Here is a 22,910-nt window from a genome sequence, read left to right on the forward strand (position 1 = left end):
AGGGCGAGATGTAAACACAATAAAGGTAATTGCTTAATTGCTTAATCATTTTAAACCCAGAAGAGTTAATCGGCTAAAAGACGTCTTTAAGCAGTTGGCAGGGCTGGTGAAGGGGTGGAGCCCGGGGGTGGGGGGGAGAAAGAGGCAGGCGAGAAGCCACAGCAAAATCTTGCCTATGTGGCAGCAGTGCCGAAGGGCTTTGATTGGAAGGGGACGTGGAGTGCAAAACATGCCGTGCGCAGCGAAGGGCAGGAGCATAGCTGGGGATTCTTGAACCACAAATCAGTGTATTAAAGGCAGGCAGACAGGTAGGTTACAACCCCCCAGGAGATCTTTCGAAGATGTTTAGGAGACCAGGAGACCCTCAGAGCCCGGTGGTTTTTTAACACCAGAATGACTCTCAACCCCCTTGTAGAAATCATGCTCCTGAAAGGAGAATCGCTGAAATTAAATTTGAGCCCTCAAAGCAACAGTTCCTTCATTGCTAAACCTTTGGCCTTGGGGCCCAGCTGATGGTTGGGTACAAAAACAAAGAGAGAAACTGAAAGGGTTGTTAAGATCTGATCTGAGCATCACTCATCCCTGCTCTGGGTACCTCAGCCCCATCCAACCTGGTTTCCAGGGGAGAGGACTTCAACTCCCAGCATTCTCAGCTGGCTGGGGAATTCTGGTGTTGACCTCTATGACCCTGGCAAGCCACTGGGTTAGGGAGGCTGTAGAAACGAGCCATATCAACAGAGGATCTGATGTTGGGGTGCATTGAAAGAAAGGAGTATGCTACCAACACTGGCCGCTGTTAGGGGTCAACAGTTCCCAAAATCCCCTGGATCGTTGCATTTTTAGCCCCCAGATCCAAGAGCTGATCTTAGGGACTGCCAGCTCTGGGGGAAATCAGCAGACATGCAATTGCTAACATAAGACCGTTGGGTTAATAAAACAGCTGAGCATGACACCAGCCTGAATTCATAATGCATGCAAATGCGGCCATGTGGTATTTCTCACTTCTTCCACCCACCTGTGCCTTCGCCTTGGTTATGCAAGGCTATAAAATAAAAAGAGGATCATGTGAGTGTCATCTCCAGAAGAAAGGTTGCCAAGTTCGCTCTCTAGCCTCCTCTTCCCCCTCTAAAATAACAAAATCCATGTCTCCATCCAAGAACTGGATTGTCCCAACAAGGCCAAAAAATTTGCTAGCCTATAAATCTGTCTTTGTTGACTTGGCCACATACACATAATAGTCTGTGACATACTCGCTGTCTAACAAGAGCGGCTGGGGATGGAAAGGAACACTCTGTCCAACCACACAACTTTCCCACTTGCTGGTCACCTGGGACTCGCCCCAGGTGACTTGGAAGACTCATATTGGAAACAGGAATGGCCAACAGACATCAGACATCCTAATCTCTAGACAAGAGTAGAAAGAATGTCACAGTGACAGAAGTTGTCCTCTTACTTGGGACAACTCCCAAACTCCGTACCTCGAAAATTTAATTGTACTTAAGCTTAAGGATATGCAACTGGAATATTTTCCCCAGTAGTGTCTTACTCAAAATGTTATGCTGGGCTTCTAATCTGTTTCACTTTTATGTTATCTATACATGGTTTGGTCCTATGCTATCTTACACCTGTAGGATGCCTTAGAAGCATTTTATCCTACGTATTTCTTCAACAAATATGCAGTTAAATTACATCTATATACCACTGAAACTCTCGTGTCTGTTTGTTTGTTTGTAACTTTTAACTGGGCAAACCAGTGCATCTTAGGGCAACGGTTTTTGAACCAAGGGTTAAACCGCCAAGCTGCTGAGCTTGCCGATTGGAAGGTCAGCGGTTCGAACCCGCGTGACGGGGTGAGCGCCCGTTGCTAGTCCCAGCTCCTGCCAACCTAGCAGTTCGAAAACATGCAAATGTGAGTAGATTAATAGGTACCGCTTCGGCGGGCAGGTAACGGCATTCCGTGTAGTCATGCCGGCCACATGACCACAGAAGAAGTGTCTACAGACAAACGCCGGCTCTTTGGCTTTGAAACGGAGATGAGCACCGCCCCCTAGAGTTGGACGTGACTGGACTTCATGTCAAGGGAAACCTTTACCTTTACTACCTCAAATGGGTGAACGTATAGAATGCATCCAAAATCCTGGACCCATGACTCCTGTGGAATAGAAATGTGGCAAATTTTATAAAACATTTTATGACATTAAAATTACCATAAAACATTTTATGACATAATAGAAAATGTCATAAAACATTTCCTGTGGTCAACTCCTGATGTTTTCCTGTGCTATACAGCTTAATATGCATGACATGGGCTATTTTCAAAGCAAATCCATCTCTGAAAATCTTCCTGAATTTTTAAGAACTTTTCCAGTGAAGGCAGTACATTAGAAGCTCTGCCACTGTTGAAGGCATTGAGGAATCTGGTGAGGAAATGTCTCTGAAACAATGACCCAACGGGTCACGGATTGTCTAGTTTTATTTAAGCAGGAGCTACTTCCCAATGTTCAAAAACAACTGCATCTGCAATTTGTATCTCCTGTTATAGAGGGACCAAATCAACCTGTTGATCTGAGAATGGTCTTAACCCCTTGAAGACCACTTTCCCAATCTGATTGGGAGATACATAAGACTACAATACCTATTAATCCTAACTCACATGCCCAATGATGATGGAAGCTTTGGTCCAAAAGCCTTGGAGGCTAGAGACAGCTCCTTTTAATCTAGAGGTACAAAGCCTGAACTTTAATCTTCCACGTTCAAAGCTGGCATTGTACTCCTGAGGTCCACACAACCCACTATGAAGACTAGGCACCTTGGCCCAGGATGGCTAAGAGTCAAGGATGCTGGGAACATCTGGAGAGCCACACCTGCCATGTCTTCATGCAAACAATCCTCCATTCTGATCTAGTAGAAGATTGTCCTGTCTTTCACCATCCTAAGAAGCTCCACTGCAAGGGAGGAGGTCCTAAGAGAAAAGCTTCTTAAAAGCCCCCTTCTTGGCAAATACAGTACCATGGTGAGATTCACAGGAGGGACCTTCTGACTTGCAGCTTCAACCCGTCTTATTAAGCACTCGGCTCCCTTCATCTCAGAACTGTTTTTATCACCTTCACACAGGTTTACTGTCAAGTCAAGATCTCCAGCAGCCCACCAGATCTTCCAGCTCAGCATTCCCACCAAGGTCTGGTTTGTGGAACAGGCAAGATTTCACACAGCGCGCCAAGCCATCTGCCACGGTTTATCTCACCAGCTCACCCACAGCTGAGTTTGCACGGCAGGCCACGTGCCTGCTTTGCATCAAGGTGGGAACCTGGCCAAAAAGAGACCGAGTGAGCGAGGAAACAACCCCACCCACGTGTGAAGGTGTCCCTGCCTTAATTAAGCACCAGCCCAAATGAACACAAACCCTTCCCTTCCCAGGTATTTTGGGAAGGTTGAGCAAGAATGGATGCAATGGGAAATTCCCGGGCTGTCCCAAGCAGCTGCAATCAGAAGGGCTCTGAAACAGCAGCAGCTCCCCATCTGCTCACCAAGGGCAGATGCTGCCAAATATATCCTCCACAAATATCCATAACCTTCCTGGAAAAAATGGAAACTTCCCCCACTGCATCCCCACCTTCCCTGGGAGATTGTGGAGCAGCCCACTGGACAGCCTCATCCTTGCTCCAAAAACAGAGAGCGAGCACTGGCAGAAGTCTTTGGATTCCTTCCAACAAGCCTCTCCCACTTCTCCATCTCTCCAACTTCTCCTCCTGATATCCGGGAATGGATTCAGGATATGAGTCTGTTCTCTTGTTTTGAAAAGTTCTTAAAATAAGAAGATGAAGCAATATTATTCCATATGGTCTAGATTTAACAATAAGCTTACGGGCTGAATTAATCCTAGACTGATACTCCATGAAGTGTACATGGATCCTTCCTTCCTTCCTTCCTTCCTTCCTTCCTTCCTTCCTTCCTCCCTCCCTCCCTCCCTCCCTCCCTCTCATGCTTAATGTTAATCCCCACCAATGTATGTAGACCTTTTTCAAAATGTATTTGTGTGTGGGTGCTGTAGCTGTTGGCATTCCACTCTTAAAAATAATTTTAAAAATTATCATACATTCAAATTAAATATGCAAGGAAAACAAGGCTGGCCTTCAACTTCCTACGAGAGGCTGTTGGCTTTGTCCAGCAGAACTCTCTTTGCAGACTTGTAAGACTTCACAGACCCCACATTTTTTCCTCAACTTGTGAACATGAACATACTTCCTGCAACTAACTCCAGCTTGTAGGTTCTAAGCCTTTTCCTCCTCCAATGATAACACTCCAGAATGGGTTTGTAGTGAGTAAAGGAATGGCAGGAACATCGACCCAGGCTGGTTACAAAAGAGGTCCTGAGAATAAGGCCAAGGTTTTCTGCTCTGGTACATTGCCAAGATTTGATCTTGGGACCTTGACACGGAAAATGTGTCCTCTCCCACCATCTAAGCATCTTACCGCCCTCATGCCAAGGCCAGATTAGCAGAAGGAGGGAAGAGAGGGGCTGCACCATTTCAGACTACAAATGGGGAACATCCATTTGGGTTCTCTCTCATGGAAGAAATAACTCCATGCAAGTTGAGTGCCAGCAGAAAACTCCCACCCTCTTTGTCCAGCTAGTTCTCCACAGGCAGCAACAAGCAATTCACTCCCCCCCCCCCAATTTTCGCCATTTACAAAAATCCACGCTCGGAAACCTCATCTTCAAGTCTGAAGAGGTACAGTCCAACCTGCAAAGGAGGACTCACTCATTTTACCCACCTCTTCAAAGAGGTTCGAACCAGCTACTGTATATCATCCACCCATACACTGCATTAAGGCAAAGGTACATGGAATATTCCATACATTTTTGAACTCACACAACACTCTAAGCCGGAATGTGCCTGCCTCCTTTTCTTGAATCGGCACATATTGCAATGGTTGGACGGATGGGCACTAAATGAGTGGATTGCTGCGATCCCCACGGGCAAAACCAGAGTTTATCAACAGTTTGATTTTCCTAACTTTGGGACCACATTTTAACAGCTTCATTTGCTTTTCAAAGCATTTTCACGCTGGTTTTAAGGCTTACACTACAGTTACATTGCAGCTTAGTTTATGTTGTAGCTTTTACATAGTTCCCACCTCAAAATGGCTTTTTAAAAAAGCTGTGTTTCCCCAGTAAGGGATTTGGATATGGTCTAAAGCAGTGTTTCTCAGCCTTGGCAACTTTAAGATGTGGGGACTTCAACTCCCAGAATTCCCCATATCTTAAAGTTGCCAAGGCTGAGAAACACTGGTCTAGAGAGGTGTAAACAAGGAAGAGGATACGTTCGGCCTTACACCTTCACCTTGGCCATATCTTGGTTTGCAAACCACATCCTGCCAAGCCCAAACCAAACCCTGTAATGACTTGACAAGCAGAACAGTGCAGGCCCTAGACATAGTGGCATGTGGACTAGCAACTTGCTCAATCACCTTGATAAGGCTGGAGCATCTAGTTCATCCGTTCACAAGCTGAGGAGGGAGATCTTCTTCTCCAGGAAAGGAAATTCCGACAGCCCGGTCAGACATAAAGCACCACCTGTTTTTCATTTCAGGTGGGTCTTCTTGAAAAGTTGACATTAAGAATAAATTCCGTATTAGGGGACCCCAGGTCAGTACAGCCATTTCCACCCGCCTCAACCCTCAGCTTGTCAAATGAAATAACCCCGGTTCTAAGTTTAGCCACATGCTTTGCTTGGCAAACCTGTTCCGAAGCCATCGTTTAAAATAACTCAGCCCTGACAAGCTGGGGCATTGTATTATTTTTAAAAAGGGCGGCTGCTAGGCTTGAAGGACCGATCCAAGACAAGGTACACTTTCTCCAGCTAGACCTCCCATATAAATAGCATCGTTTGAAACGCACACGCGATCAGCACAAACCAAACAGAAACTGTGTGCTCTTTAAAGCATTTGACTGTTTAAATGCAAACAAAAACAAAAAAGCACATCCTGAAAGTGCAATATTTATAACCCTTGTCTGCAATTAAAGATGAGGAACACAAGGACAGAGGAACAATTGGCAGGAGAGATGCAGTTTGAGACAAACAGCTCAAAATTCTCAGTCTAATATCCAATGATATACGTACTGATATGTTGCTGAAATTCTGCAGGGATGCAAAAGAGTTTCTTTCTATAAGCTGCTTTGAGGCGCAACTGATTAGTCCTCTGGCCCCATGAGGACTAGAAACCTAGCTTTCTTTCTCTTTTTTTTTTTTTAAGAAACAGCACGGGCAGACTGAAGCACAACAGATTATTCTCCCCCACCTCTGCCCCAGCACCATGAGAATGGGAAGCATATCATTTTTTAGCAAAGGGCATGTTCTGTATATTTTAATAGTCTTTGGAAGTTGCAGGAACAACAACAAAGTATTGATGGCATTCTAGGGGGAAATCTCCAGTTGCAGTGATCATCAGCAAAGGTTGCAACCCTACACGAATTCCATTCCACCCAAGGAGGCTTATTTCTGAGTGCAGACAGTATAGACCTATTTAAGAGACGCCTCCCTCCTCTACAAACCTTGTGATTCAGCTGTTAGGCATGTCCCATTTTCACTGGCAACCACTCTTATTCTAAGTTTTCAGCTGGAGCAACCAGCCACAGCTGTGCTAGCAGATGCCCAACTGAGCTTGTGAGCAAGAGAATGGCCAGGCATTTGCAGCAACAATGCAGAGGGGGGAAGAGTAAACAGAAGCATGTCTAAATATTTACGGCCTTTCCCCCACCACCCCAATTTCTTCACTGGCTGCATTCACAGGACGCTCCTAAATGAACACATTTTTATGCACGCACATCATACCCGGATTCCCATCAAACAGGTGGGGTTTACCCCACATAGTGACATACACACAACCCTTCCCTAGACTCTAACCAGCACTAACCAAGATTCCCATTAACAGGGACACCCGACGATCCAGGCCACGCAGTTATCCCCCCAGATCAATGGTGCCTCATTCTGCCACGGAGACTGCTGAATCTTTCTCCAGAGTGATGCCTTCTGGTCAACTCCCAGCATTCCCAGTCAGGCTAGGAATTCTGGGAATGACCAAAACTGCCTTCTATCTCTGCTACTGAACAGCAGAGATAAGGCAGATCCACTAAGCAGAAATAATACGGTTCCCCTTTGGAACAGGGCAACCTTAGTTCCAGCAAGAACCCTGATTTACAGTTTTCAGTGGGCCCGTTGCCAATTAAATTCCTAATGTTTGTTTAGCTTTGTAAAGCTTCACGTGCACCTGGAAATCCAGGCAGGCTCACCAAAGGTGACCAGGCAAGTTGGTTAATATAACCTTGGCAGAGCTCTATAACATCCAAGCAGAAAAAATCAAGTGGTTGAGACTTGATACAGCCTAAAAGTAAACTGAATATATAGGCTTGGAGGCCTTGAAGAAAAAAAAAACCCTAAATCCAAAAATATTCCCACTCCGTGCTCAGCTTGAGCTAGTCTGCAAAATGATGTCACTGTTTTTAAAGCGTAGAGGCAGTGGTAAAGAGGAAAGGAAGAGGAGTGTGTGTGTTAAATAAAATGATGTTTGCTCATGAGCTTAGTTTTAGGGCTTCGCATTTGGCACCTCTTGTTTTAGCACCTGGAAAATTGGCGGGGCCACCTATTCCAAAGACCAATAAATCTTCCCTCGCAAACTTCCTCCTTTGCAGTTGTTGGCAATCGGGTTTTGCAAAATTTCGAAGTCGGAGAAGCAAGTTTCATGATTGCAAAACCTGTCACCTCACCAATCCCCTAGAGTCAACTCTGCATCAACTATCTCCCGCCCAGGGTTTACTCTTCTCCTTCCCCACCTGGGTTGGGGAAAAAGGAAAGCACACCCATTCACAGGACTTTAAAAAAAAAAAAAGGTAGGTAGCCCTAAGTATTCACCACCGATTTTTAAAAGGGCTGGAAAGTCACAGGACCTGACAACCACCTTGGGGGGCTTGGAGAATGAGGAAAAGATTTATTTTTCTTTCAGGATGGAATAAACTACCTGACATTCCAGGTAAGGGTTGGGTGAGCTGAGAACATTAAAAAAAAACAAAAAGATTGAATTTGAAAGGGGAGGGGAAGAGAAGAAGCTGCTTCAGAAATGCTGTTTCAGTTCTTAAGGTTGGTGGGGGGATATAAAGCCCTCCACCCAAAGTATGAAACGATCATACTTGTCATCATAAAAGAGTGAGGGTTGTATTCTTACCTGCACAGCAGGTTTTGTCTGCAGTTGTTTAAAAAAACAATACACACCCACCGACTTAAAACACCACACTTCAGACTGCGTCTGGCCTTTACGCTGCGCCACTAAAGCTGGCCTAACCACAAAGATTTGTCTCAAGGCAAACTGAATCCATTCCAACAGAGCCTTCAATCTTTTAACCTGTGCATTAATTCATAAACTCCCCCCACCCAAAAAAACCCTCTGCCCTCTCCTCTCCAGCTCAGAAAGACAAGGCATTTCTGTGAAGAGTTGAACTTGCCATCTGTTTTGAATTGCGCGCACGCACTCTCACACACAGAAAACACAACACTATTTTAACTTTATTAAAGGGCAATTCATTTGTTCTCCCAATGAATTGCAGGAGGGAAAGAAATGGTTAAGGAGAACATTAGAAAAAAAGGGGGGGGTTATCTCAACACATACATTTATTCCTCCATCATTTCCATACCACACAATAGCAAGACATTTAAAAATCACACAAGCTCTCTCAAACTTATTTTTTGAAAAGCTTTTATTTTAACAAAGCTGACTCTTCCTCCCCACCCCCCACAAAAGATGAAGTTAATTTTAACTGCCATCATGAGGAACTCACCAAACATAGCCAGCAGATTTCTTTACAAGATATTCAGTTAAAGACTTTGGGCCTAGCAAGATAAACATTTCAAAAGACAAAGGAATGTTTGACTATTTTAAATGCTGCCCATCTGTGTCCTTCAAGCATAAGATACAATTCAAGAACATTCTCAAAACTTGTTGGTAAAAAAAAACAAACACATTTTGCTATGAAGATTCAAAAGTTACTCTACAAAAGAGTTCTTTCAAAGCGTTGGTGGATTTAAAGAAAAAAAGGGTGAGTGAAAGAGACCACTTTTAAAAATGTGCCCAACCATCTGCTAGCAATTTTTGCAGTTCTGAAGTGCCCATAACAACTTGGAAACATTGCCAAACCGAGTGACAAAACTGGTCTTGTTTTTAATTCCAACATACCCCTGATTTTTTTTAAGTATCTCCTTTCCCCCATCTTTTATCTTCTTGGTAGGGTAACAAATCAAAAGAACTAAAAAAAAAATCCTTTTTTAAAAAAAAAAAAGCAGAATTCTTCACTAGACAAAGACTTTGGACTGTGATGAAAATCAACAAGAACTAAAAAAACAAGTTTGGGAAAGCCCCTTGCAGAAATATTTTAACAGCAGCTGCTGTTAAGAGACATGGATCTTCCAAAGCATACTTAGAAATGGAACAGAATGAAGATAGCCCTTTTAGTCCACAAGGGACAGGGTGGAAAAAAATCTAAAATCCTCAGACAAGTAATATCATTACAAATTAAACTGGCAGAAGAGAAAACACCAGCTTCAAGTTCCCCAGAACTCACTCTCCGGCAAACGGATAGAGAAAGCAAGAGATAGGATGGGTGAAGGCAGCAAAACCCAGGGAAAAAAAAAAAGATGTTTCAGCCCTGAAATTTAGCTCAAGATAAAATGTAATTGCCTAGAGCAGAATGTCTCAAAGCCACCAGAAATAGGCACCAAAACATTTCCACCAATTTTTGCTTCCCAAAGCTTAAAGGAAAAGGATTGTATCCCCCTTCCTTCAGCAATTTTTGAGAAATATACCATCTGCAATCTGCCGGATTAAAAACAGATTTTTTTTCCCCCAGCAAGGCATCTACCCAATCTAAGTTTGTCCATCAAGGGGACCATAAACTCTGGAATATATGGAATATATGGAGCCCAGCCTGCAGTTCATGCTTTGTGGATTCTGGAGAATTTGGGGAACAGAGAGACCCTCAAGATATCTGGAGCTGCCTCTCATTTGGGGAAAAGCTTTTTTGCTTTTATTCTCTCTTTTTTTAAATGTTGGTGCCGCCTCCAAAATAGGGGGTGGACCTAGATGCCTAAATAGAAAGGGAAGAACACCCCCCCCCCCCCAGGAACAGCCTAAGCCATTCTTACCATAGAATGGACTCCCAGGGCATCTTCTCCCCCTCCCCAGATTTTCGCACCCTTCAGTCACAGCCGAGTTAAAAATCTAGTTTGCAGCAGAAGAGGGGTGCGGTTGGGATTTCCTGGGGTGCCTGCAGGGCTGTTTTGGGGGGGGGGACAGGCTGCAGAAAATGTGCGAGCAGGCTAGGTGAAGCCCACCTCTGGAGGCTGGGGCTTCAGAAGAGAAGAGGAGGGAGCAGGGTTTCCAAGGGGGGTAAACTTCGGGGTGGGGGTGGGGGGGGTGGGGGGGGACCTGAATTACAAGCGGGGGGAAAAAAGGAAATGCGTCCGAAGGGAGGGAGAGAACCTGGCAGCCCACCCTCACCCCCGCCCCAGCGCAAGCCTGGCCAGACTCACCCGGGTGGGAATGGAGACCGAGGCCGGAGGCGAGGTACTTGCCGGGCGGCAGCGGCGTCGCCAAGGGCGCCAGGCGCGCAGCTCCAGCGGCGGCGGCAGCGGCGGCGGCGGCGACGTGGTGGTGGCTCTCCATGGCCAGCCCGGAGAGCAGCGGCGGGGGGACGTGGACGGCGCGGGGAGCCCCCAGGTCTCTTCCGTCCATCCTCCGCTGGCCGATCGCCGCCCCCGCCGCCGCCCTCCTCTTCCTCGGGCCGGCCCCAGCCTCAAAGGCGTCGGCCTCCGGAGCGCGCCAGCGGGGATCGCGGGTCCATCATCCTGGGGTCCGAAGGCGCGCGGTTGCCTGTTCCAGCCGAGGAGCCTAAGGAAAGGGGGGCGGGGGGGCGCAGGGAGACAAGACGGCGAGAGGAGGATTTTAAAAAGAGAGCCAGAGACACACCCCGGGGAGGGGGGAGGGCTGGGGGTTTTATTGGGGAGCGGGGAAAGAGCCCCCTCCCCAAAACCTAGCCCCGCCGTGGGTCCCCTCCCCCTGCCAAGCTGTTCGGGGGAAGCTCGATTTTGCTTTTAAGAGATAAAAATACGCTCGGCGCTGGGCGGTGAAATGCAGGAGAGGGACGGGGGAAAAAATGATTACCGCGTCGAGATCCACCGTGGAAACTGAGGCGCCTTTACGCTGAAGTATTCCCCCCCCCTTTTCGAATGTAAGGAAGCTTACTCTCGAGTAAACGCGCGGCCCGGAGCTGCAGCCCCTCTCGGCCGCCTTCGCGTCCTTCCTTAAAACCGGCGTCCTTTTAAACCCATTCGGAAGTTTTGGTGGACAAAGGAATGGAGGAAAAGAAACCCTTTTTTCGAATCATTTTTTTGAAAGATTGGAGAGCTTCGCCTTCCCAGGGCGCCGCTCCAGGCCCACCACCCACCTCGGCGGACATTTACTCGCAAGCAGAACGCGGTGAGCGAGGGTGAGTCTTCCCCCAGAAAGGCGCTTACGGAAGGCTGCAAACCATACCACCAGCAGGACGGTTAGCGAGGAGCTGGGCTCCTTCTGAAGAAATCCGCATAAAATTATGCTGTCCTTGAATCTCATTTATTGGGGGGGGGGGAGGAAGAATTTTAGCCTGCCCGGTTTAATCCCATCCTGTTAGCTTTTAATTTAAAAAAAAAAGACAATTTAAATGGATAACACCGCGCTGATCCGGACATTCTAAACTCCGATCCTTGCTCAAATTTTGTCAGCCCGCACCGGTTTCCAACTCATTTTTCCTTTTCTCTCTGACCAAACGTGACTTAACCAACCTCCCCCCAAAAAATGTAGAAAGGAAGGATTAAGGTTCTTCCCAGCTTACAAAAAAAAAAAGTGGAAATAACTACATATTTAATGTTTAACCTTCTGTGCCTTATATCCAGCCTAGCAGAGATAAAGAGCCAAGAGTTTGTTTAAAAAAAAAAAAAGCTTTGGAGAAAGCTTCGGGTGGCTTTTATAATTTAATGGAAAACCACCTTCTCCCCAATCTCTCCCCCCCCTCACATCATTTCCCTCCTAGCCTTCTAACTCTGCAGTCTGAGGTAATTCTGCTCAGAAGCCCCACCGTGGACATGAGGACTGACTTCTTGAGAAGTGCAAACTGCAGCAGCCGCTATAATATCCAGACGGGGAAAATGCCTCAACATTGCTAGGAGGAGGCTGGGGTTGGGGGGCGGGGGGAGAGAGAGACCCAGCTCCAGTTTTTACGTATTCCTAAAAAGGGCACCCATCCTATGCATGTTTACTCAAGAAGGCTGGATGTAGGCTTGCAAAGATTCAGGCGAGAGTTACGCCCCAGTGGGGAATGCGCGGACTCGCCGCGGAATTCTCCAGTTTGGCTTCCCAGAAGCCGCGGATTCCAAACGCAGTTGGGGGCCGCATTAAGCCCCCCTTAGCGGCATGTTTACAAGTGGGGTTCGGTTACTTCGTTTTATTTATGTAAAGGAATAAAGCATCGCTTTCTGCGCGCGCCTTCCCTTTCCAAATATTCCAAAACGCCTTATCTCAAGAAAAGTGTGGAGAAAGGCAGAAGGCTGCAATCACTTCGGGGAGCAATGCCTTTCCGTCTCCTTCCCATTGGCCAGCTATCTTTGATCTCCCACCCCCCGGCCCAAGGCTTTTTCTACCTTTCCAGGAAAAAAAAAAAAAAAAAACTAATCCCGCAGTCTCAAGGTTTCCATTTACCAAGTCAGGCAAAACAGGAGACTACAAAAACAAGTATTTTTGGGGGGAAAAAATCCCTAAGCTTTCATTTATGTCGAATCAGGATTTACTATCCCCAGCATCCAAGGCAATCCTTTACTGGGGGTGGGGGGGTTGTCAAAGGAAGGAAAAAAAGGTCGAATTTTGATTTTGATTTCTGGGTAGGCTATAAGAAAGAGCGGCTTTCCCTTTTCGCCCAAAAGGGAAAGTTGGTCTTTTTCCCCGTGTAAACGGCACAGAGAATGGTCTACGCGTGTAAAAAATCGCCATAAATCCTCCCGGTTGGTGTCTCGTTTGCCAGAGGATTCCTACACGATCGAGAGAGAGTGTCGGTGCGTGTGTAGACACACACCAAGAAGCGAAAGCTTCTCTTTCCGGGGCCAAAAGAAACTTCGATTGCAGCTCCATGGAGTTTGGGCCGCCTGGATAGACAACCGTGGGGATTTTTTTTCCCCATCTCATCTTTTCCTTTGCCTCGGTAATCACGGCTCCCTCTCCCAAAATGGCTGAATTCCTGATTTTAATTAAAAACAGCCCACCCGAAAAGGGGAGGGGGGAGAGAATGTGTTTGCTTAGCTTTCTTTCCAGGAACGGGCGAAGAGAGATCGGCGGGCAAGGGAAAATCGCCGAGATGCTCTCACTTCGCTGTTTGAAGAAAGCGGGTGAGGAGGACGAGGGTGCAACCCCGTCCCGTTCTCGAGAAGTCTCCGGCGGGAGTGAGATGCTGCCCCGAAACCAAAGATCTTCCCCCGTTCCTGTTTTTTTCTCCCCCCAAAACACGCCTCGCAACTCGCAACGTCGGAAGCGCCGCGCTTACCTTCGCTTAAGGGATCCCCTCACTGCCTTGCGAGACCGATCCTCTTCGGCATTTTCCGGAGGGTGATCTCTGGCCGGCTGGGATCCGTTTCCTCCGCCACCATCCGCAAAAGGGGGCAACCGAAACCACCCCCGACGCCCGCTTCTTGCTGTCGCCCCGGCGCGCAAAAATTAAATCCGCTTGGCCGGCTGGGTTTCTTGCTACTTTTCGCCTCCTTTCCTGGCTCGTTGGGATCTCCCCAAACGGTTCGCTAGTGGGGGTCGTCCACGGGTGCCCTCTCTCCGCGCCGAAAGAACACCCAGCGCCGGGAAGGCGGTGGAACTCCAAGCTGCCGGGGAAAAATCCAGAGTTCCGGGCCCCTTGCGAGAGGCTCCGTTTGCATCCACTCCGAAGCGCGCCTTTGCTCCTGCTGGTAATCCTTCAGAATCTCCATATACACTCAGCGTTGGAAAAGGTACATTACACAAGCCCCCCCCCCCTTTCAAGTTTCTCTCCGAGGCTGTAAAAAAAAAAGGTGCGGGAGGGGGAGAGAAAGGAGGGGGGGAAAGAAACTAGCAATGAAACAAGCATTGTTTCTTCCAGCCCGCCCCCCCGCTAGTCCGAATGCAGTCCTGGGCTTCCCCATTGGCTCCCCCGCCTGCCACTCGCGCTCATGTAAATACTTTGGCTGGCCGCCATCCTTATCAAACCAATTATGGAGCGGGGGGGGAGGCGGCGGCGAGCAGTTTCTAGGGTTCCCGCGCAGGCTTGGCTTGAATGAGCAGAATCTTGGTGAGAACTTTTAAGGGCGGTTTCCAGGCGGCCCCCGGTCCCCCCCCCCGTCCGATTCCACCTCCCTTTCCACCCTTCCCCCCCCCTTTCTTTCTTTTTCCTCCTCCGGTCTGGGCTGGCTGATCAAACCAGAGGGGAAAAAAACATGGTGGTGACTGCGACTCGGTGCCTTTTCAGCGCACCGCCCAGCTGCCCTTCGCTCTCTTTTTCTTTCTTTTTTTTTTAAATGGACTTTTCGAGTAAAGTAAGTCATACAGAGATACAGTTTTTAAAGGACCCGATGGGGGCCTGGACGGTTTGCATCGGCCAAGAAGAAGGGCGGGGGGTTACCGGGGCGGGCGTGGGATTGCTGTGGTGGGTCTGTGCCTTGTGCGTGGATTCCTTTTCAAGCTGGGCAACTTTACTAAGAAGTAAAGGGCGCTGAGTCTCGTGGGGCTTCCCTGCCAGGTAAGAAGGGACCCGATCCAAGCCTCTGGGGGCCCGATCCTAGCTTGCCCCGGGTTCCCACTAGATTTCCTCCCGGGGAAGGGCGCCAGGCTGCAGCCTTCCGCGAAAGAGGCCGATCCGAGGGAAGCCCTCGCTGGCCACCGAGCCCTCGGGCTGACTCGAGAGTAGCCCCCGTTTGTAGACCTCTCCAGAGTCGGCAGCGGCGAAAGCAGGAGCATCGAGACGTTTCTTCTCGAGACGTGGCTTTGATCGGCTTCCAGCGAAACGGGGTGTATGATCTGATTTTTCCCCCCACCCTTCCCTAGTCTCAACCGAAGCGGGGCTGTAATTGACAAAGAGATACTTTAAATATATCTATAAACGTTGTCTCAGGACGTACTTTGGGGGGGCGGCCAGGGGGGGGTTATACAGTATGCCAGTAAATAATTGATTGTGACTAAACCCTTTGCTTAACTCCCATCCACAACTGTAGCCTCCCATATTTTAAACAATTTTGATTAAAGTCCAGCACTCTTGTATGCGTGTGATCTCAGACACGGGGGAGGGGGGGATCCATTTTCTCTCCAGGATTACATTTATGAGACCCCACCCTCTCTCCCCGAAGTTCGGCCACGGTTCTATTTCCTTCTCGAGCTGCAATTGACAAAGCTCCGGATTTTCTCTCATTTTTTCGAAGGAAAACAAGCCGCTTAGCGGCGGGGGTGGAGGGGGGAGAGAGGCGCTCTGCTTTTTTTGTTTTGTTTTTTTAAAAAGGCTTTTTAGCCGTCTCTGTTCCCCTCCAGAGAGGCTGGAGGGGAAAGGCGAGGCAAAAATGCCTTTCTGTAATTCTGGGACATGATCCCTTTTCCCACCGGGTGTGCATTCGGGTTCTTTCCCCGTTTTTTAACTTGCTCCGGAAAAATCAACATTCCTCAAGGAGGGGGGAGCGGGCGGTTACGGCGAGGCTCTTTAATTTCGTTTGTTGAAGCGGGAGGAGGGAAGAAATAAATAAATGGAGGCGCTTCTACCTGCCGTGGAGGACGAGGATGTGTCATTAAAAGTCTCCCGGACTGGCCTTTGCTTCACACTGCGGTAAAGAAGGCACTTTGCAGGGTGCTTAAGTAAAACAAGATTGGTCTTAGGCGGATGATTCATTTTTTCCCTTCGTCTAGCCCCCCCCCCTTTTTTTTTTAATGGGGCAGGCATATCAAGGGTTGCCTGTAATCTGCTTGCATTGCAGACGGGCTTTCCGCTGTTTCGGCCCGCCGGGGGAGGTGAGGGAGGAAAATGGAAGCAAAATGATCCTCTTTGGGGTTAAGGCCACCGACCCCACCACGTACACACGCTGGGCAACTCGGATTTCAATGCCCTTTCGGTCCGCTTGCCCGTGCAGGAGACGCGGGTTTCTCTTGCGGAGAATCCGCGTTTCTGCCCCGCTCAGCAAAAGGGCGTGAATGCGCCGTGCAAAAATAAAACCAAGATTTGAAAAATGCGTCTCGGGGTTTTTCGGTGTGGGCTTCCCTTTGGGAACCGGGACAGAATATTGGCCGACGCGACTCCCCTTCGACTTGGGGAAGAGGCGAAGAAGAATCGGAGCGGAAGCGCCCTCGTTTAATTCCAGGCTAAATGGGTTTGGGTCGGGTCTTTTTTGAAACGGAGCCGTTTCCAATTGTCCCCAACCTCTGCCGAGGCGGTTTCAAGGCTGCCCGCGTTGGGAAGCAGACGGGAGGAGCGCCCAGGAGGAGGAAAACACGGGGGGGGGGGTGTGAGAAAAAAAACTCACCGAAAATAGTAATGTAAGCTGAAAAGAAAAAAAAAATCAGAAAATGCGGAGGCTCCAAGGAAAACGGAGGCTAATCTTGCAGCCCGTTATGTTGCCGCCGCCCCCACCCCGCAGGAGGAAAGGCTGACGATTTGGCAGCGGGACTTTATGGATGGGCTCCAAATTAGCGAGGATTAACGGGGGGGAGGTGTTAAAAGGAGGAGGGGCCTTCAGTGCCCGGCCACAACCACTCGGTCACTTGCCCCGCACGCGGGAAGGCTTCCCTTTCTCTCCCCGGGCTATGTGGTTCTCCAGAGTTTCGCACAGAGAGGGAGCGGAGCCCAACCGCGCAAAGACTCCATAAAAGGCTTGGAAGGGACCTTGGAGGTCATCTAGTCCAACTCCTGCCCAGTGCAGGAATTCTCAGACCGTCCCAGATAAACGATTGCTCAATCTTGTCCTGCAAACTTCGAGGGAAGGAGCACCCACTTCTGGACGCAGGGTGTCCCGCGGCGTTTCTCACACAGACACACGCACACACACGCTACCCCACCTTCCATTTCTGCTAAACGCTTCGGGGCTGGCTGCTCTCCAGCGCGCTCGGCAGGGCGGGGCTTAAAGACTAGCCGAGGACCGGGTGGGTGGGACTTGAAAACATCCTTCCACCCTTCTTTCACCCGGAACCTCGGACACTGTAGGAGGAGAGCCGGGTTAGTCTACGCGGCGAGAAAGCCGCACTCCGCTGCCTTTGAATAAGGGCGCTACCAAAAGCCTTCTGATTTTATTCTTTCCCGGAAACTTGGAGACTCTCTCCTGGGGGGAGGGTGTATTTTTGCGGGGTGGGGCACATATCCAAAAACCACTGAGTCGCTCCTTAGAATAACGACAGTCCCCACGAAGCCGTTGGAGAAACGCGGCCGCCTGGAAAAAGGGACGCATTTAGAGATCCGTCCAAGCCGGGCGCAAATCTGTCTTTCATTACCAGCGCTCCGTCCAACGGGCTCGCTTCTCCTGGCCGCCGCCTTCCCTTCCCTTTCTCCAGACCTTTCCTCTTCCTTTCCCCCTCTCCCCGCAACCATAGTCCCCCCCCAGGTTTTGGGGTTGGAAGGGGGGCTTCTTCGCCGCCCGATCCTTTTGCGCGCGCCCCTGGAAACCGCGCTCTTGATTCCCACGGAAATTCGCCTTGATTCCCACGGAAATTCGCAAGAAAAGGCAAGACGGGAAATGAGAAAGGGGGGAGAGGGAGAGGGAGGGGGGCAGGGGGAGGGGAAAGGGAGAAGGAACAACCTTTTTCTCGCCCCAACCTTGTTCCTAGTCAACAACAACGCCAGAGGGCGGGGGCTGGCTTTTTCCCTGTCCCCTTGCACCCCACTTTCGCCGCTCCTCTTCGGAGAGAGCGAGTTGACATCTGCCTCGCCTCTCGCCCGAGGCGGAAGCCGAGATCCAATGGGACGGGTCGCTTTCCACAGGAGGAAAAAATAAATAAATTTAAATAAATAAATAAATAAATAAAACAATGAAAAGCCAAGATCGAGCTGCGGAGAAGGTCCCCGCGGTTGGGTAAGAGGTTGGAGAGAGGCGGGTTTGTCTTCCCGAACCGAACCGAACCAATCAAAACGGGATCATCTGGGCGAGAACAACTGGGAGCCATCTTGTAAACTGGGCGCGGGGCGAACAGCTGAAAGGGAAGGCGGAAAAAAAAGAGGATTTTGAAAAGCGGTCCCCTCCCTTCCCCAATCCCTTCGAGCGGTATTTGCCCCGTGTTTGCGCGTCTCTCTGTTAGTAAGGTTAGTAAGTAGTAACTAAATTTGCGACCAGCTGTTTTCCAGGTTCGTATCTAAAATAAGATGTAAATCTCGGCGTCCGTCTCATGAGCCTCCGGGCTACTGAACGCGGCTTGGGACCTCTGCCTGAAGCCAGAATATAAAGTTATCTTCTCCGCCTTTCTATATTTTCCCCGTTTTTTTTTTCTATTTTCTTCCTCTTATGTCTAGTTTTCTGTTTGTTCTCTGTTTCTTTTTTATTCTATTTTTGTCTCCCTCCCACTTTTTTTTCCCTTCTGTGCAAAGGCGGAGCTGTCCGATTTTGCATATATGGGCCAATCGCTCTCTCTCAGCCCAGCCCACCTCACAGGGTTGTTGTTGTGGGGAAAATAGGAGGAGGAAGGAGTATTAGGTATGTTCACCACCTTGAGTTATTCCTAAAAAAAATAAAGGTGGAATGGATGGATGGATGGATAGATAGATAGAGCTGGATTAAAGAATGTGCTTGGCTCATTAGAGGAGACAGGCAAGATAACATTTTAAAAAAATAGACACCCCAAAGGGAAAACAATTTTTAAATATGGCACCCATTCTATCTATACTTACTTGAGAGCAAGTCAGCAAGATTTCTGAGAAAATGGGGGCTAAGGTTGTTTTGTGACTGTCCCCACTCCCTACAAAAATCTTGGCAAATCCATTTCCTGTCTTTCTGGATATGCAAAGATTTTTTCAGGTAATTCTTTGGCTTTTATGGTACTGATGATATTCATTTTTCTTCTCTCTCCATCCCAGTATGGGTTCTCTTTTAAATCCATGCTTAACCCTTAAAGCAGAATTGAAATTTGCAAGAAATTATTCCCAAGCACGTTTATTTTGCAGTCTTTGTACAGGATTCTTATTGACATGATACCACCTTAAAAATTTACTCTCTTCTATGCTGCTCATCCCAAATTGGATTTGCAGGATGGGGAGGAGCAGAAGCCTCACTGGATTCAATTGCATTACCCCTTGGTAAGTCTAGGGTTATCATTCATTTGGGTTTACTGTCCCATCCCAACATTTTTCTCCTGGTAGTTTTCTCATACGGTGGCAATCCAAGGCTATTTCCGGGGGATGCTGTCATAAATGCGTCATTCTGGCCAGCTGGCTCAGCTGCATAATAGTAAAAAATTCTAGCCACTTATGAAAAGGTCATTTCAACCTTGAAACAAGCTTTATGCACTATTCCCCCCCCCTTGCTTTTTTCATTTTATATTTAGGGTATACTGAATAGGTTTACCTGCAGCCAAAATGAAAGGGCAGAAGTTACTTCTGACCCAAAGCTGGTCAGGATTGCACCATTTGCCACCTGTTTGTTAAGAAAAGGCTAAGTTCAAAGAATGTGAGCAGGAATGACTTGTAAAAAAAGACAATTGTGCTTTTGCGGGGGGGGGGGGCTTGCTTTTAACTATCCCCCCTTCATTGTGTTGGAATCCAATTTCCATCAGTGTTCTAGTTCAGGAGGAAATCACACACAAAAATCAACTCCTCTCTTCTGGTATTTTAAAGAAAAAAAAATACACAGATGCCACAGTGCTATGTTTTTGTTTTAAAGGAGGAGGGGGTTATTTATTAAGAAAGAAAAGAATCTCGCTCCCTCACCCTTCGAGGATCATGTTGTTATTTATGTAAAGAAAATATCACACTCTGTTGTGGTGAAATGGTTTTGCATCCACTGCTTCCTGTAAACAGTAACAAAAAAAATAGGCTGTTAGGCAAATGTTGGATTACAAATTGCAAGAGTTCACTTGCCAGTCTTAGGGATAAGAAAATATTTTTTTTAAAAAATTGGGGGGAGCTTACAGCCCCTTCCTTGTTTATCTAAAAAAATGATATAGGTGATCCTGCAAAGCTATCGTTTTTAAAATATTCAAGCATAAGATCAAATACTTCATCTTTTGGGAGGGCTGGTTTGAACCCTGATTTATCTGCAAAACGTTTCCCCTTTCCCACCCCCACCCAAAATATTTTTTCTGTCTTAAAATATGATCCATTTGCATCTAGTTTGACTGTGATGACCTTAAACTAGTTTGTCTCGGCTATAAGCTTCCTCGCTGTTCATTTTTAATGGGGTTGGGCAGCCTTCCTCAACAATTTAACAATTTTGGGAAAATGTAAAGGGGTGTGTGTCTGTGTGTGCCTGTTTCCTATAAACTAGTAAATGTAGAATTCATTGGTTAAGAAGAGAATTTCACAAGGCATTTGCTCTTTGTTAAAACACTAGTGAGTTTCAGGTGTTCCGCTCTGGTTTTTTTAAAAAAACCAAACCAACCACATTTGCACCAAATACAGTTTGTCTAAGAAATGATATTTCAGCATTAAATAATTTTGAAATACAAGTAACGTATTGCTGGTAGCTTGGATCACACACACCGGCGTGCATAGTTAGGTGAAGTGATAACACTAAATTATGCTCTTCCTGCGGTGCTTTGCTTTTTACAACGACCTGATTTTGAAAGCTCGGTTTTGCTTTCGGGTGGGGGGCAGTCTACATGATCTGCTTCTAAAGAAACATCCGTCTCCCCCTCCTTGCCTTTGCTCACCCTGTTCCCTGCTTGCCCTTCACAAAATAAATACTGAATTTCCCAATAAGTGGGTGACATTTTCTGTTGCTGAAATTAATGGCTGACAACAGAACCATGAGAGGGGAAGCTGCATTATAGCATCGAACGGTACAAGCATGTTTTCTTTTTTCTCTTTATCAGTCCAAAAATTGGGGGGGGGGGAGGGATAAAAAAAAAAGAGGGTGGCCCATCACCATTTTTGATGATACTGAAGGATGCAGTTGTTCAAACTGGCTCTTCTTGAGCAACATCACTTCTTGATCTCACCCTTCCAATGAACCTAGCGTAGCACCCATGTTTCTCCCCCTTGTCTTGGCTGCATAACAAACCTACAAGAGAGGTGATTCCCACATCAAACACTTGATAATATGGTTTGTTTGGTTTCTCCATAGCATGTTCTGAGTTGCAAACCATGACTTTAGTATCGTATCTGAGATCCAAGCCAGCTGTGGCTTTTTTATCAAAGTAACAGTGACCCTGATTTAACAGGTGGCTTAGCGGGCTGTGAACAGAGGTCACCTAACATAGGGTCCCCCTGATCCTAATTAGATTTGCAACATGGTCTTCCTTTACCTGGATGGACTACTGCTGCCGTCATCCCCTCCAACCAGGGTGCCCATAAAGAAGGTCATTCTAATCCCTGTATTGCCATTTGATGTTACTCCAAGGCCTCAGACCAGCTCTGGGAACTTTATTTCTCCCAGTGTTTGGGCTCTGGGGTAAATAATTACTGATTCTAAAATGACTAGGTCTGGGGGGGTCCATAGGTCAAAAACATCAAGATGGCAGCCATGCTGGTGTGATCCACCCATTTTTATGGGTGTTGCACATAAAGCACAGGTAGAGCTTTGAACACAGCATTGCGGCTGTCATCATCGTTTTTCGACCACGCTCTGCAGACACCCCTGATGGGAGCCAGACATTGCGCTACGCTGTGGTGTGTTTAATCATGGCTTTTGGACGAAAACCAATTTTTTTAACATTTATTTTCTACCCCACCTTTATTATTTTTATAAATACGGCGGCAAACATACCTAATACTCCTTTCTCCTCCTATTTTGCACTATTTTGCACAATGCTGCACTCCTATTTTGCACTATGTTATGGCTGAGCATGTTGTAGCAAACAGGCTGGGCTGTTTTCCTCATTCATGGGCAGTATAATGCAGAAGGTAGAAAATGGGGTGTCCTGTTATGCCAATGACAAGTGTCAATTGGGTGCCAAGTTAGACAAACTGGAGAAAATGGTGTGAATGAGCATTCCCCATTTCCCTCCCCTAAGGCATGACTAAAGCTAAAGAGAAAATAAAAAAAACCACTTGTCTACAGACAGAAGGGAGCAAAAAATCAGGAGTGTTTTCAGAAGTATGTTGTGAAACTCCAGGGAAAGGAAGAGTGTGTGTGTTTGTGTCTGCATGGTGTTTTGTTTACAACCATACAGGAAGGAAGGGTGTATTTTAAAAGTACTAAGATTTATTGCTTTTCTGTGTTTGTACAGTTCATTAAGTAACCATGCTTCCTCCTCCTCCCCACCCCCCAAACTATTTAAATTTCGCTTTGTAAGTTCCTTGGGGCAAGCCCTTCTCAAAACACGTTGCTTGGGGATCTGTAAATACATTAGATCCAGCAATATTGTGTTCCGTTCTGGATGTTGCATTTTAGGAATAACACCGAGAACCCGGATCAGGTGCAGAGGAGAGCAAACAAGATGATAAGAGGCCAGAAAGTTAAAACCTGTAAGGTTGGAGACACAGGGAATGGTTAGCCTGGAGCAGAGAAGATACAACAGACACCTTCAAGCATCTGAAAGACTGCCATGCAGGCCAGAAGTTACAAAATTATTGTATTTGTTTCATGGGTAGGATCAGAAGTCTTCAGGGGTCTTCCAGAAGCCAGAACAAGAAACAAAGTGCTTAAATGAAGTAGATCTGGGCAGGAAGCAAATAGTGGGCTGTCTTTCACTGGAGG

General features: G+C 47.4%; 1 protein-coding gene across 4 annotated transcripts in view; it reads right to left on the reverse strand.

The window, feature by feature from the left end:
• TNRC18 (trinucleotide repeat containing 18) overlaps positions 1-14,382 on the reverse strand; it is a 78,850-nt gene extending 64,468 nt beyond the window's left edge. For 2 of the 4 annotated variants that reach the window (XM_063314676.1, XM_063314675.1), the window contains exons 1-2: positions 13,619-14,382; positions 10,581-10,938 (exon numbers count right to left, since the gene is read on the reverse strand). In XM_063314676.1, coding sequence (XP_063170746.1) covers positions 10,581-10,782 — 202 coding nt within the window. In that variant the 5' untranslated portion in view covers positions 10,783-10,938; positions 13,619-14,382. The remainder of the gene's footprint in view (positions 1-10,580; positions 10,939-13,618) is intronic. The other 2 variants (XM_063314674.1, XM_063314673.1) reach the window with 1 other exon arrangement.
• Between the last annotated feature and the right edge of the window lie 8,528 nt (positions 14,383-22,910).

This window comes from Candoia aspera, chromosome 14, assembly GCF_035149785.1.
Source record: "Candoia aspera isolate rCanAsp1 chromosome 14, rCanAsp1.hap2, whole genome shotgun sequence".
NCBI classification, from domain to species: Eukaryota; Metazoa; Chordata; class Lepidosauria; order Squamata; family Boidae; genus Candoia; species Candoia aspera.